The sequence below is a fragment of the Gouania willdenowi genome, chromosome 21 (assembly GCF_900634775.1).
Source record: "Gouania willdenowi chromosome 21, fGouWil2.1, whole genome shotgun sequence".
Taxonomy (NCBI): Eukaryota; Metazoa; Chordata; class Actinopteri; order Blenniiformes; family Gobiesocidae; genus Gouania; species Gouania willdenowi.
In genome coordinates, this window is record NC_041064.1 from 8,107,879 (window position 1) to 8,124,046 (window position 16,168).

A 16,168-nucleotide genomic window follows, 5' to 3' on the forward strand; every position below is an offset into this window, starting at 1 on the left:
TGTCGAACATGTTTCTAAAGCACGAGTAACATCGTTTTGAAGACTTGGTGAGATAAGCATCAAAGAGGCGTTGACGTGAATGGAAACGCTCACAATCCCAACGTCGGCCTTTTAACTGTCAAACTAAGCGCAAAACACCAGTTTGAGTGGGTTGCTTCACTGAGTGCGGATACACTCCTCTGACTTCATCCGTACGTGTGTTGATGAGACTTATTTCATCTCGATTGCATCATCACTGAGTAATAATTTTGCCTTTTTTTTCCTCACTTTTCTTTTGAAATAAGCCAAGCATGTAAATGTTTTATGAATGGGGCCTCGTGAAGCGTACATGTAGCCTGTGGCTTAGCGTGTGCGTGTGCGCGCTCATGTGTTGGTAGTGCGCCTCGGAGCCCCCGGAGGTTTCTAGTTTGGTGCCTGTGGGGTCTAAGTTTAGCTCTTAAAAGGTTCATTTCACCACTGATGCTGCTGTGGAAGTCACACTGACAATCCTCTGCTGACTGTTTACAGACACTGACTGCTGGAAACAGCTCACTTTTGATAGACATTTATAGTTTTCGTCACAAAAACACCACCTAAGGCTAAAACTGGGCAAACTTCATGATTGTAGTTCACTCAGATCTATGAACACAGGTCAGATAGTGGAGCCCAAAGCTAACAGTAAACATGGTGATGCTGCTTTTAGTTGTTATGCTGCAAAGAAATGGAACAAACTGCCAGCAGAGCTGAAGTCAGCATCCAATGTGAACATTTTTTCATTAAAGTTAAAGGTGCAGTCTGCAACTCTTATAAAAGTGGCATATTTGCTAAAGCTGTCACTGTGTAAGGATAGCGTTATATGAAATGAGTAGTTAGAATGCACAGCGACCGAGCAAAAAGAACCAATCAGAGCCAGGATTGCGTTTGATGGACTATCTGACACTGTTTTATACAGTGTATGGTGTGGAGGAGTAGAAGATGGAATTGGTGACTTTTATGCTTGAAAGGTAATTACTGCTGCTTGATTTACATTATGTTTGATTTGTAATTGTTACACTAAAACTCTGTAGTGCATGTGTTGTTCATGTACTCGCAGCAGCCTCCGTATGAGCTGCTGTAAGTGACACTGTGTTTGTTGCTGCGGCTGCTGAGGTGTGTGCACAAAGAGAGAGAAGCACTGCAGTAACATGCTTTTAACAGAGCTTGTTATATTACTGTGATGTTGCTGTCTGGCTAACGTTAGCTTGTTAGCTCCTCTGCGGTAGGGACTTTGGAAAGTTTGGAGGCAGAGCAAGAGAGCAGCAAGGAGGGAGGGGGAGAGAGGGATCTGAGAGTTGCGGACTGCACCTTTAAAAGGAACTCTTTTTCTCTATGATTGAGAGGGAGATTTTTTTGTCATGCAGTTAATGTAATGTGTTTGTTAATGATTTTACTGATGATTTTAAATGTTCTCTGTCAAATGTTTTCTGTTGCACTTTTTGATCATGTAAAGCACATTGAGTTGCCTTGTGTAAGAAATGCGCTATACAAATACATTTGCCTTGCCGTGTAGGTACATTCCCTTATTTCTAAAGTATGTCGGGGATATTCAATCCCTGAAGGGATTCAAGTGAATGTGTTTTAACCAACAAAATAAAAGCAGAAAAAAAAAAAAAGAAAATGAAAGTTTTGCTTTTTATTATCTTGTTACTCACGTCCATAAACTCTACATTCGCCTTGGGTCCCGTCACCTCATTTAGGATTTTAATAGCAACTGGAATTTTAACAGTTTCACCTTCTGGGACCCAAATACCCTGCAGGAGAAAAAAAGGAGAGCAGAAATTAAAAAACACAATGACAACTTTGAATAGATACATTTTTCACATAAGGTTTAAATACTGGAGGGACCGTGTATCCTAAAGATTATGAGGAGAATTTCTCATCCTAAAGCAAACACTATAAGCTCTTGGTGTTCTCACTGCAGCTACCAGTGTAGAGGAATGCACTGTATGCAGCGTAATTATTCACTACAAATTATATCTGGTATGCTGCTTTATTGTTCAGCATAGTCTATCGGAGGATCGTGACACTGTGATGTAAATAGAATAATCAAATGGTCCATGCATGACAAAAAAATTTTGTCACATTTCTTCATGCTGCTTAGAAGGAATTTCACACTGATGTATTTACTGGTTTTCCCCTATCCGTGATCAATACTATGTTCGAAATTGCATACTAACATAGGATTATACTAAGTCTGACGTCAAAATGAGTACGTAGTGCTTTCACATTAAAGATTGAGTATGCAAAAAATACCTGGATGTATACTATATCTGAACAAGTGTGCATGGTGTGCACTAGTCATACTCAACCGCCCCATGATGCATTGCGAGCGGAATGTAAAATCGGTCCTAGGACCGGCTTCAAGCTAAAAATCAAACATCCCCTTTTCAAAACAAAAGCATCTCTTCTTGCCCTCCATTAGTTTTTTAAGACTTTTGTCAATAGGGCTCTTATTTTGAAGTTAACAAAAGGTTTTGCCAGTAGCGCAATGGCGGGTCTCCGAAAATTTCTTAAATATCGGCATGAAATGTGTTACTGTCAGGTTTATGGATCAAATGACCATATTCTATTTGGTCAATTTCTCACTTAAAATGTTTTCAGAACTTTCAAAGGTGGAGAATCAATGGATACATTTATCCTGTGTAAGCTTCAGGTTTCTGTCAATGTACTTCAGTGGGAACAGTCATCATCCTTATAGTATATAGTAGACAGTATTTACTTATTGAGTTTGTATTGCATAGTATAGTGGGACGTTTTGAACATTTGAAAAATAATTATTATTTAAGCCCTTTGAGCTTTCTGCCTCTTCCTGCACTCTATATTTATTTCTGTAATATTATGTATTGTTTTTTTTTAACTGCGTAAATACATTTTAAAAAAGACATTTAATTTTAATCACTATTTCTATTTCATTTTCATTACTAGACATTTCAGGTCACCCCACATGTGGTCACGACCCCGAAGGTTGAAAAACCATGGAATACAACTAATTTTCAACTACTTCAAGAGTCTACATAGATTGCATGTTCTCACTTTCTTCAAAAGTCACAATATTAAGGCATTTTACTGTTGGCCACAGAATGAAAACCAACATCCCAATATTAAGTTATAGTTTTTTTTTTAACATGAGAGACTCTTACTGCAGCTTTCTCCAACATATTGCTGCAATAGTGGTGACCTCAGCTATCTCTCTCACTTCTGCTCTCACCCCAAGCGTCTGAGTGTCTTTTATTACTTATTCTTTTCATCTCCTGCATAAAGCCGTCCATCTTTGTTCCTGTCATTAACAATCCTGCTATTCATTCCTCCTGTCGTCCCTCAATTCTAGATCACTTCACAACCCCAAACCGTCATCTCCGATTTAGAATAAAATAAAAAAAAAAAGCATGAACAAAACGTTTATCTGATAATATACAATTGATTACGTGTAACGTTTACCTTATAAACAGTCCCGAAGGCCCCGGATCCAAGGATCTTTACTTTCTTTAGTTCGGTCTCCTTCAGAATACGAAGCTGGGCTTGATTTGGAGCCGTTCCACTGGGCGTTAAAGGCTCCACCAACTAAAAATCCCATGAAACAATTCAATCAGTAAAACCATTGGTGCAAAACAAGGCGAGATCTCCTTAAAATTTCAAACCAACACATACAATATAAACATTTCTAAATAAAAGAAAAAAACAAACCAAAAAGAACTGAAATCGGTTTAAATCCTGTGTAATAAACAGTGATAACATGCACACGTCAGAGCTATTTCATTAGCATATCTAGCAATTTTATTGCACAGGTACCCAAGGGAATGATAGTGTTTTTCATCCCATTAACCCGTAATAATCTGAATCTATGGCCTGATGGAAGATCAGTGTGTTATTGTGATTTTTTTTTATTTTTTATTTACCCTTCTCAGATTTATTATAATTAGCTCTATCTAAAGCTGCTCCGTGCGTAAAGATATATTGTTAAAGTTGAATCTTTATGAGATGAGAAGTTAGGAGTACAAATTACACCAGGCAGCAAACTGTGACTGTTGAAACTGCTTTTTTTAAAAACCATATTCATAAAAGTCCGCTGCTGCAGTTCCACTTGTCATATAAAATATTTGGCTCATGATTATCCTTTTCACAGAAACTGTGAAGCGCAAAACCTTTTTAACTTCACTAAAGTTAGATTAAAACCGAGGACAGGTGGATTAAAAAAATAACAACAACAAAAGAGAGAACGTGAATAATGACAAAACCCTGAGAATGAGTTGACACTTATGTTGTCTCATTACTTCTCAAGTGGAGGAAGGAACCGATAAAATAGTGAGCACGAGGAAATTATATCCGGGGGAAGGAGGACCATGAGAAATAGGAGAAGAAATGTGGTAGAAAAGACAACAAGACTGCGATGGAGGAGAGAGTCACTGAATTAGTGAGAAGATGCAAAGGCCCAAGTAAGGGAGCAATACAAGAAGAAAAACAGAAAAGTAGGGGGGGAGATTAAACTGAAGGGGGAGGGGGGCGCTGAGGTGGTGGGAGTGTGGGTGGGAATAAAATCAAGTAAGCGTAAATCAAGCTGGCTTTGGTCGGCAGCTTCTGTTCCTCTGGCTCATGGTTACCATTTGATTAAAAACAATAGCCATTCTTCATTTAAATGAAATAACAAATCAGCATCTGCAGGGTGGAAACAAGTGGGGAGGGGCATCGCAAACACACACAGGGAGATACAGATGTCTTCACAATGAACCATCGCGCGCGCACGCACACACACGTACATGTGCACACGCACTCACACACTAACTAAAGCCCAGCCCTGTTCCACTGAGATATAGGAGATGTCCAGCACAAGCTCAGCTGAAGATGTCGGAGCACAGAAAAGTGTGGCTGTTCACTTTAATTGCATTTGCGATATTATCGCGATATCATAAAAGGCTGCATTTTTTTTTTATTTGTTTTTCTTGTCCTCTCTTGTACTGTCCTGTTAAAGGCAGGGTTGGCAATTTTCAAAAGCTAGCATGATTTTGAGAGTAGCTTCCCCGACAGCTCTGCCTTTACCCCCCTCTCCTCTGTGCTCCTTCTCACTCACATGCATGAGCACAGCTGCTGCAGAAGAGGAGCTCAGCTCATCGCTTGTATTCTGAAGAAACTTTGTTCTCTCATTCAGCAGTAAGTAAACAATAAACTTTATTATTATATATGTTAAAAAACATGACCAAAAACTTTAACTTTAACTCTGTCAGCGGTGACGTGCTTTCAGTGTGAGCATGTGCATGCGAGGGATCGAGAACGAGCAGAGACGTGATTGGTTAAAAAAGGTTAGTTTTTTTCCATTGGTCAAAGTTATTACAGATTTACAGCTGCTACAGATGACAGATTTTCCTCATTCCTTTTTCAGAGCATATAAGATCTTAATTTCTGTCAGGACATGAAGACAATTTCAACCAAAAACTTAAAAAGTGTATCTGGTGAAAATCGCCTACCCTAGCTTTAAGTTCAGAGTGTTTAAGAAGTACAGTCCACATGTTTACATGTTTCATGAAACGTGAAGTTAGTTAAATATGTTGAAGAGGTAAAGAAGCCACAAATCTCTTTGCTTTATTGTTGTAATCTGTGCTTTAGAATTTACATTTTATATTCATTTAAAGTTTAAATAAATCTGAAATTGTTTTATTTATTATGAAACAGATTGATTTATTGCTTGCGTTCATTGAAAAATACAATTGCATATTAAATCGCAATGGCAATATTGAGGAAAAAAAAAAAAAATCACAATTAGATTATTTTCCAAAATTGTTCAGCAAGCACACCAGTGCTGAAACCCAACCAGCAAAATCCCCATGATGCAAAGCATTTTAAGAATGTTAGAAGAGAAACCTATAGTATGCACTTATAGTATGCACTTATAGTATGCACTTCTAGTATGCACGTATACGTATAGTGGCAAAAGACACAACCATCTCAGACTTTAATGTGGAAAGGACGAGTATTTGGCTTTTGACACTTTATTAATTAGTTCCAGACAAGACAAAACCATTGAATGTAAACACACACACACATAAATACGGACATACATACTGTATATATTTGTGTGCATGTATAATATACATACATAATATAATGCATTGATCTAAATTACATTCTTTTTTCCATATCTGTGTGTTTGCAGTGTACAGACCTCAGTCAATATTGTTGATCTTAACTTGGTTAAAACACTTTTTAAATGATCTGCTTTTTCCTTAAATGTTGAGCTAAGAAGCTTTTAACTTTGTGGCAAGTAGTTCAATATTTTTCCCTGTTTTACAATCTGTTCTTTTGGTTTTTAGGACTCTGCCGTGCATCTTACTTTTAGTTCCCACGTGTCACGGCCTTCGTATTTAATGCATTTGTGTCCATTGGAATTACAGTATGTCTAGTGCAGCAAAGTGGGCTAGGACACTCAATTTTTGATTTATTTTTAAATTAAATTATATTTCATGTGATTTGATTAACGGATATTGACTGAATCTTACTTTGAGCATGTGAGTTCACTGGCAGTATTAACATTAAATGTTCCAGTGTGTAACAAGTATTAAGACATTATATGGATGCATTAACCTTCAGGCTTTATCTTTTTAATGAAAAAATAGGAACATGTTTTTAATGCACTAAATGAAGGTCTACTCTAAAGCAGGATCCATATGTGCACAGATGAAGTATGTGCTGTGTAATAAAAGTGCTTTTCTGTTGAGGCACTTCTCCGCTACTTGTGCGAGAGGAGGAGGAGCAAAATAAGAACCTTTTCCACATGAAAATTGCATTTGATGATGTACTCTTGCGGTCTTAACACAACAAAAGAGAGCTCTCCCCTTCTCTCTAATGGTTGGTCGCCCTCTCTCTCCTCTAAAAGAGAGGCTTCTTCATCATCACACAACAAACTAACGGCAGAATCGAAGAATTCCTGAAACTTTTTTGCACTATAATCTGCAACGTTAAGTGAGATAGAAAAAGAAAGTCTATATATTTGCTTGGTAATTGTTGTTAAAAACTACACATTAACTTAAAAAAATCAGTTTTTGCTGTACGTGAAGGTTACATGCAGGCATTTAATCATTTATTCTTCTAATCTGATAAATCGAGCAGGTTTAGCAATTATCTAAAACAATTTATTTTACATTGATCACAACAGTTCCAGAGTTGGGGTCAATTATAATTGTAATCGCGTAACTGATAGTTAATTCCAATTATGTCGTAATTGTAATTGTATTTTTCGAAAATCTGTTGCTGTCGTTATCGTAATGAAATCGTAATTGAGTTTCGATTGTTGACTTTGTAATTGTCATGAAAATTCTTTTTAAAAAAATTAACTGAGGGAACCATGTTACAGTTCTACACACACGTAGTTAATATATTAAAATATATTTCATATCAAGCTTTCCCGCATTTTACTATTTAATTTTTTTTACTCTAATGGTAAACTGACACAAAAAGGTTCAGATGCCCACACCAAAAATATTAGAACCAATATTTTCATTGATTAGGAAGACTCAGGGATGGGGTCAATTACATATTTCACTTCCGATTACGTTTTCCAATATGCACGTTCAATTACAATTCAGTTACGGTTACAGTGACCCACATTTTTTCCAATTACAATTCATTTTTATTCTCAGAAAGTCAATTACAATTCCGTTCTCAATTACTAAAGTTCAATTACAATTAATCACAATTACTGAGCCTGAATTAAATAACCTATTAAAAGTCAACCTTCCTCTTGTGTTAGCAATTAGCATCTGTTATGATAACGGGTCTTAAATCAGCTGTAAAATACACTAAAAACAAATATCTATCAGCTAATGTGTTTCCTATCTATTGTTACCTCGTTAAGCTTCCTAATCAATAAAAATATAGGTTTTAATATTTTGGGTGTGGGAGTCTGAGCCAGTATAATCCTCAATTTCAATTTTCTTAAATAGTAAAATGTGGGACAATTTGATATGAAACATATTGCAATAACTGTACTGTACATAGAACTGTAACATGATTCCCCAGTTTTGCATTAAATTATAATTAACATTTTTTTTTATAGAATTTTCATGGCAATTACAATCACAAAGTGAATTATCTAAACTCAATTACAATTTCATTTTGATTACGACAGCAACACATTTTTAAAATTACAATTATGCCATAATTGTAATTACTTATGAACTACGCAAATACAATTATGATTGACCCCAACCCTGACAAGCCTAACAAGGTAACCAATAGATTGGAAATACATTGGATGATAAATATTTGTTTTAAGTGTATTTTACAGCTGATTTAGGAGCCGTCGTCATAAGAGATGTTAACAGAAAGCTAACACAAGAGGAAGGTTAACTTGTATTAGATTATTTATTTCAAGCTCAATAGTTGTGAATAATTGTAATTGAACTTTAGTAATTGAGAACACAATTGTAATTGACTTTATGAGGATAAAAAAAATAATTGTAAGTGGAAAAAATGCTGGTATAAGAGTAATTGAGTTGTAATCGTATAACTGAAAAACAACCCCAGCCCTGAACAGTTGTAATGTGATGGTTACCTCCGTCTCCAGGAAGCGACGAAGAGCCCTCTTCTTCTTAATGTTCTTTCGCCGCACCGAAACGGCTACACTCAACGCCATTATCACCACCATGAAGAGGCCACCGATCACTCCTGCTGCAATCAGGGGGGTTCTGAGGAGGGTAGCAAAGACGGAAAATAACTCGATGAAGAACAGGAGGCATGCAATGGGATGGATTTGCAGGAATGAAGAGCGAAACAAAAAGGACAAGCTGAAAATTTGGTGCTGAGTGGGAATACGGAGGAAGGAGGACAGACTAATGAAACACGACTATTTCAACAGAGTGGGGGTAACAAAAAGTGAATGTGTATGTGGGCGATCCACAGAGGTCCTCTTCACCTTCAGTTCAGTTCCATCAGGTAAAAAATAAAAAAAAGTTCAGTCCAGTACACAGATGCATAGAAGCGTTTTTCCTTCATTTTTACTGTGTGAGGGATTCTTTTTTTTTTTACTGTTGTCATAGGTTAACACTACATGTAGTGCAATATTTTTTATGACAGCTATGCATGTTTTATCAATGCAATTAAATAAATACATATATTTATTTTATTGCATACTTGTGACCATCACCAGCCCTCCCTAAGGAAGGGTAAGAACAACTTTATTAGAGGGAAGATATAAAAAAAGAGGGCAGTGTTACACGTTGGTGAGGGGGGAAGCAACAGGGGAGAGGGAGTTAGGATGGGATAATGTATTCGCTTGACACCGGTTTGTTAAGCCTGAAAATAAAATTTCACAATTGTTTTGTCACAACTTTATATTTATGAAAACACCAGACATGTGTTGTGCTTTGGCAAAGTTTTCGTGAACAATAAATTACATTAAGAATGAACAAGAGGCACTTTGGTGCATTCGTCTATGGGACTCCACATCCCACAATGCAATGCATTAAGCTCTTCCGACAATGTCAATACAAAATTCTTTAAAGAAGAAGTCAAAACAAACAAACTTTCAAATGGCAATTTCAATTTTTTACATATTTTCTCAAGCATATTATGTTTTATGTATTGTTCTATGAGGCCTACACTATGTCTTTACCTGATGAAAACATTGTTTGGTTGACAGCAGCTTTAAATGCAAAACCTACCCTCCACAATTAAATTCCAAAACACATGTACTGTTTATTACAGTACACTACACTATGCATATCAACATTTAAAAACACACATAGACAAAGCATTTAATAATTGTCAAACAATTTACATTATTTCGTTGGCATGTGAGAATCTCTATTTCTCGGAAAAATGATCGTTAAGGGCTGGTAAATTATGATATTACAGCGTATTGGGCATTAAGCTGCATACATAACATCTGTTCACTTAAATACTAAAACTCTTCCGGTCACAGAGATTAAACTGTTGATTAATGAAAGGAGCAGCAGACAGATTTTTGTCAAGTCACTAAAACACATTCTACCTTGCAGAATGTAAGGTATAGCATGATTTAGCATTGAAAAAAACTTTTTTTTTTGTTTTTACAATTTTAAATTAAAATGCACAATGAAAACACAATGTACGTATCACATAGAACTCACAGTCCTGGGAATGCGAAACAAAAGTATTAGTCATATTGCAGTTAAAGAGCTTTAAATGTTTACTAAACAGCAACAAATAAGTGTATATTTAGCATATTTTATTTTCCAAGGGGTCACCATAGCAACCTATTTGCAAAGCTGAACCAACATCGTGACTTCTGGCTGTTTCTTGAATACAATCAGCATACATTTGCACAGAACATTATATTTGACATTAGAATCATGTCTATTGTCACTTTGGGACCAGGGCTTATAGTGGGTGTAGAGCCAATTACACATGCTCTACTATATATATATATATATATATGACATTAACAGGTCTCCTGAGTGATTACATATACTGGTGTACTATGAATAGGCCAAGGCCACATAGTAGTAGAGATCACACAGCAGGGTATCTTTGTATTTAGCGTTTGAGAAACAAATCAACTGGTTGAATTAATTTTTGATTAGTACAAATTCATTAAATTGCAGATCATCAAAACATAATAAATCCAAGAATATCTGAAATCGTTTGATTAAAAGAAATACTGTCAGATAAGAATTATACCAGATAAGCCATTGAACAGTTTTATCAGACAACGTGTTACATCAAGTGACGGGTATAGTGATAATCAATGAAGCTTATCCAGATATGCACACAATAGGAGGTTGAACAATGACCACGGTAGTGCTTTGCATAATCAACATGTCTTATAGGACGCTATCAGATGAACGGATAATAAACAGCAACATGTAGCTGATCCACAACACTGTGACAACAGAGCAGAGAAGAGCAGAGCAGCTAATCCTGAAAGCTGAGGCAAGGATACAGCTGCAGCCTAGCATTAGCTATCAGACATTTGATAAGAGCTAATCTTTGCTCTGCCATGGCTGATAGCTACTTACGACATCCATACTCCCACGACTAGGACGGAAAAAAGTAAATATATCTGCAGATCTGTAAACATTTTCTAACTTCTGATTAGCATTAGGATTATTATTATTTTTGTCTTTTTTTTCCTCAAGCCTCCAATTGTCAATAGTGTTTAATTCCATGTCATTTCAGAAAATTTCCAGGACATCCCACGCACTTTGGTCTGGAAAAATTAAGAAATTTTTACCTAATTGTTCTATGATTATTCAATAGGTACGCTGTACATTTTTAGTTTGATAGGATGAATACTTTTTGAGATACGACCAATTTAGTGAGGGGGGTATGTGCCAATTTTCATGCGTCATTTTTTTTTCCATTTTTAGCTTCCAATATCTCAAAAACTACACCATATCGGAAACTTCAATTTGGTATATAGTTGTTGACTGAAAACTCGAACATGTTCAAGCCCAAAACAGAGATCAGATTTCTTGTTACAATCCCACATACAGTTATGGGCAAATGAAAATAGTGGGGGAAAAAAAAGCTGGTGCATATGTAAAGTTGTTTACTGAAGGTCCAAACATGAACCACCCCAAATCTCTTTTGCATTTTTGAGAAGTTGGCATGTCCACCAGAAAGGATGTATAACAGAAGTATTTTCTGAGAGAGTAGGTGGAGCTGTATTACTATACCAAATTTCAGTTTCTTATGTCGTGTAATTGCTGAGCTGAAAATGGAAGAAAAATAAGGACAAGCGAAAATCGACACATACCCTCCTTACTAAATTAGCCATATCTCAAAAACTATTCATCAGATCAAACTAAAAATGTACAGTGTGCCTATTGAATAATAACAAAACAAGTGGTAAAAATGTCAGAATTTGTGAAATGACATGGAATGACCCAAGTAAATTAATCTAAGGACTGCCTTGATGGACTAAAAGTGGGGAGATAACAGAATATCACAGCGGGGGAACAGAAAATAAGCATTAGTGGCACTATTTTATCAGTCAACACTCATGATCAAAATGTATGACAAAAACAAACAATAAATGGAAGAAATTTGTTAAACAAAACATGTGATTTAAAAAGATGAAATGATATGATTAGTGAGTGAAATAAATTTTCCTCGTATTCATTTTGTGAAAAGGAACATCTACAGTCAGGTGTGAAGAGAAGTCAAAATAAGAGCAGAAAGTTCTTTTGTCTGTGACCCACCAAGAAAAAATGGCTCCATGACCCAATTTTGGGTCCCGACCCATTTGTTTAAAGCCTCTGTTGTAAATATAATAGAAATATCAGCCTTTTTCACTTTTCTTCACCCGGCATCACAAGAAGAAAGAACAGAAGAAAGACAATCCGTACCTGTCCATCCACCCAATGCAGTCTTGCAGTCTTGGCCCAATGCACCTAATTTGATGGTTATTTTTAACAGGGAAAAAAAATAGAAGCACATAAACATCATCCTAATGGCACCAAAGTGGCCTGCTACACTCATATTTCTCGTCGTTCGGGATCATGTCAATTGAACTTGAGCCTGAAAGACTTTTCCAAAAGGTTCTTGTACTCAGAAAGAAAGCATTCTCATTCTGTCTTTTTTTATATTCTAACTATCCTTCTGCGAATGTTTCAAGCACCCAAATATGCATCAGACACAGTGTGAGCTTTAAAATGTAGAGGCATTTAAATGTCTGGACTATCTTTTTTTGTATTTTTTACTCTACGTGCATGTCTTCGTTCTCCTTTGTGTCCTTTATTCTGACTTCCAGTTTATCTTTTTCAAAGCTGTTCAGTAGAAAAGTGGATGTGTGGTGTTTACAACTACATTGTTAGACTCAAGGGGGCTGTAGGCTGCCACTCAGGAGAGGAGGAAGAAGAACACACAATACAGTGACAGAAATTCTCCACTAAACGATGTCTTGCAACCTCATCAGATGTTGCTTTGAAGGATGAGTTTCTGGTAAGGAGTGGAGAGCAAGAGAAGAACTCATTGGCTTCACTTACTTTCATTGCTTTTAGTCTTTCTGCTCATCTTATGATGCCGTCGTATTTATCTCACTTGTCTCACAACAGCATTTAGGTTTTTTCTTTATCCGCACATTTTCAAAAGCAGATTTTTTAAAGTTCCAACCTGAGCAGTGATTACTTCAAGTAATTTACTGATAACATTCTAACAATTAGAAACAAAGCTAATGGTCCCCTGCAGGAATGCTCAATAATTTCTTAAACAAAGTAGCTCCTGAAACATCCCCAACATGTAGCTTTTATTTTCACAGTTTCACTCCAATTGGCCTATCTCAACTGACCGCAACATTTAGGGTTTCTAAGCCAACAACCTGTCTTTTAAATCCAATCCCAACTCCACTATTTAAAGATGTTCTTCCACTAATCAGCACTAATATGGTGAACTGGATTAACACATCCCTAGTAACAGGTTATGTACCACAGTCCATTAAAACCACTGTAATCAAACCTCTCCTTAAAAAACCTGCCCTCGATCCAATATCCAATCTCCCTTTTGTTTCCGAAATTCTTGAAAAAGTAATCGCAGATCAACTATGTGATCACCTACATAGGAATAATTTATATGAGAGCTTTCAGCCTGGCTTTAGAGCCCATCACAGCACAGAGACTGCCTTAGTAAAAGTGACCAATGATCTCCTTTTCGCCTCAGACAGAGGGCTGGTCTAATTTCTGGTGCTCCTAGATCTCAGTGCAGCTTTCGATACAGTGGATCATCATTTATTGTTAAATATAGAGATTGGAAAGTGTTTTTGGGATCAAAGAAACGGCACTAGGTTGCTTTAAATCCTTCTTTTCAGACAGAACCCACTTTGTTCATGTTAATAATCTCTCCTCAGCGCACGTCAAATTTAATCATGGAGTTCCACAAGGTTCAGTTTTGGGACCGATACTTTTTACATTATATGTACTTCCACTAGCTAACATTATTAGAGAACATAATATAAATTTCCATTAATATGCCGATGATACACAGCTCTATTTGTTAATGAAACCAGATGAAACTTATCAGTTATTAAAACTCTACGCTCGTCTTAAAGACATTGCATCCTGGATGAGCCGTAACTTTCTCCTTCTTAACCAGGATAAAACTGAAGTGATTTTATTTGGTCCAAAACACCTCAGAGAGAAATGATCAGAGCAAATAGTGTCTTTGGATGGCATTACTCTGTCACCCAGCACCACAGTAAAATAACTTGGGCGTTATCTTTGATACTGACTTATCCTGTAACTCTCATATTAAACAAATCTTAAGGACAGCCTTCTTCCACCTCCATAATATCTCTAAAATCAGGAATATCTTGGCTCAAAGTGATGCTGAAAAATGAATCCATGCATTTGTTACATCTAGATTAGATTATTGTAACTTCCTACTGTCAAGATGTCCCAATAACTCATTAAAAAGTTTCTAGTTAATTCAGAATGCTGCAGCCAGATTATTAACAGGTACAAACAAGAGAGAGCATATTTCTCCAGTATTGGGTTCCCTTCATTGCTTTTCTGTAACATTTAGAATAGAGTTTAAAGTCCTCCTGTTAGCCTACAAAGCTCTACATGACCTATTAGTGCCCTATCGTCTGGGCAGAACACTCCGCTCTCAGTTTGCTGGCCTAATGGAAGTTCCTAACGTGTCTGAGAGGCAGAGCATTCAGCTACCAAGATCCTCGCATTAACTTAAAGCGGACAGGGTCTCATCTGTAATGGTCGCAATCAAAGACTGTTAGGTGCGCCCAGTACAAGACAAAGTCTTGTCTGCAGTGGCAGCATTTCAGACCATGGCACACGCCACAAGACGTTGAACGTAAACCTAACCACTAGGAACGAAGCCCAAAACCAGGCAGGCAGACCTGCTAATAGTGTATCATTTTTTCTACAGTCAGTGCCTTCTTCCCCCTGCCCTTCTCTCTCTTTTCAGTTTGAGGTGTCTTGATGCTGGAGCTGGCAGTTCCTGATCAATGGTTCATGGCTCAACTAGTCTGGGACACTCTGATGTTCTCTCTCTCTATCCTGTTCTGTTGGTCATTCTGTCCACTAACTCCAACCAGTCGAAACAAATGGCTGCCACCTCTGAACCTGGTTCTGCTGGAGATTTCTTCCTGTTAAAAGGGAGTTTTTTCTTCCCACTGTTGCTAAATGCTTGTTCATGTGGATCTTGTTGGGTTCTTTCTTTCTTACTAAGAACTTTAGATTTTGTTAAGTGCATTGAGATGAAAAATCCTCCCAATCAACCAGGATTTCAACTATATACTTTTATCAGAGAGTCTTCAGATTTGTATTTTAATGAGTATTTCACTCTACAGCTCAGACTTGTCCTTGCACTCACCCTTGGGTGCAGTTGGAATGGCAGGGATGGCATTCGTTGTTGACTTCGGCGTATTTAAAGATGAAACTGTTGGCACCTTGCAGGCCATCGGGACATTTTTCCACACAGTTTGGACCATCCTTGAAATGGAGGCATTTTATGCAATGCTCCGGGCCCTGTGGGCACAGAGGGAGAAAAGTTCAAACTTTGGAGAACATGTTCACAACCTGGTCTTACATGACAACTGTAATCTCAGTTGTAATTTTAAAGCTCAGTTTCGACTGAGTGGCATGAACAATCTTTTTTTTTCCTTCTTTTTACTGTATATACAAAGCATTCTGGAACCAAGCCTTCGACTGCGTAATCAAGTAAAGGTAATTCAATTCAACTTTCTTTATATAGCACAAATTACAAGAGTAGTCACCTCGAAGCGCTATCAAAATATAATAGCTTGGTTTCCTCGTTGAATAGATCCATTTTTCAAAAGTCAGAAAATGTAAGTAATATTAGAAATTTAGATTTGACTTAAATGAATGATTAAAAAAAAAAAAAAAAAAAAAAAAACTGTCAAAGGAATAAAAGTCAGATGAAAACACGTTTTTTTTTAATGAATACGATAAGTGAAGGACAAATTGTGGATATGGTTATAGAGCAACAGATACTTAGAATGAAGAGGACTAGGTGAGGAACAGAAAGGTGGGGGAGAGAAAGAAAGTAGACGATACGCATGACACACAGTATGAGCAGGGCGGGCAGATAACCATTGCTCACAGCACACACAATGACCATAACCATCCGCCTCTCCAGCAGGATTTATAGAGCTAATATAAGCAAGGGAGAGGGCGACAGGAAGGGAGGTCTGTATAACACAAGC

The 16,168-nt window shown here is 37.0% G+C and overlaps 1 protein-coding gene across 4 annotated transcripts in view; it reads right to left on the reverse strand.

Annotated features, from left to right (window-relative positions):
* Positions 1-16,168, reverse strand: part of erbb4b (erb-b2 receptor tyrosine kinase 4b) — a 390,990-nt gene that overhangs the window by 68,595 nt on the left and 306,227 nt on the right. For 3 of the 4 annotated variants that reach the window (XM_028435188.1, XM_028435187.1, XM_028435191.1), the window contains exons 15-19: positions 15,316-15,470; positions 12,336-12,380; positions 8,561-8,693; positions 3,457-3,579; positions 1,671-1,769 (exon numbers count right to left, since the gene is read on the reverse strand). In XM_028435188.1, the coding sequence (XP_028290989.1) occupies positions 1,671-1,769; positions 3,457-3,579; positions 8,561-8,693; positions 12,336-12,380; positions 15,316-15,470 (555 nt within the window). The remainder of the gene's footprint in view (positions 1-1,670; positions 1,770-3,456; positions 3,580-8,560; positions 8,694-12,335; positions 12,381-15,315; positions 15,471-16,168) is intronic. The other variant, XM_028435190.1, reaches the window with a different exon arrangement.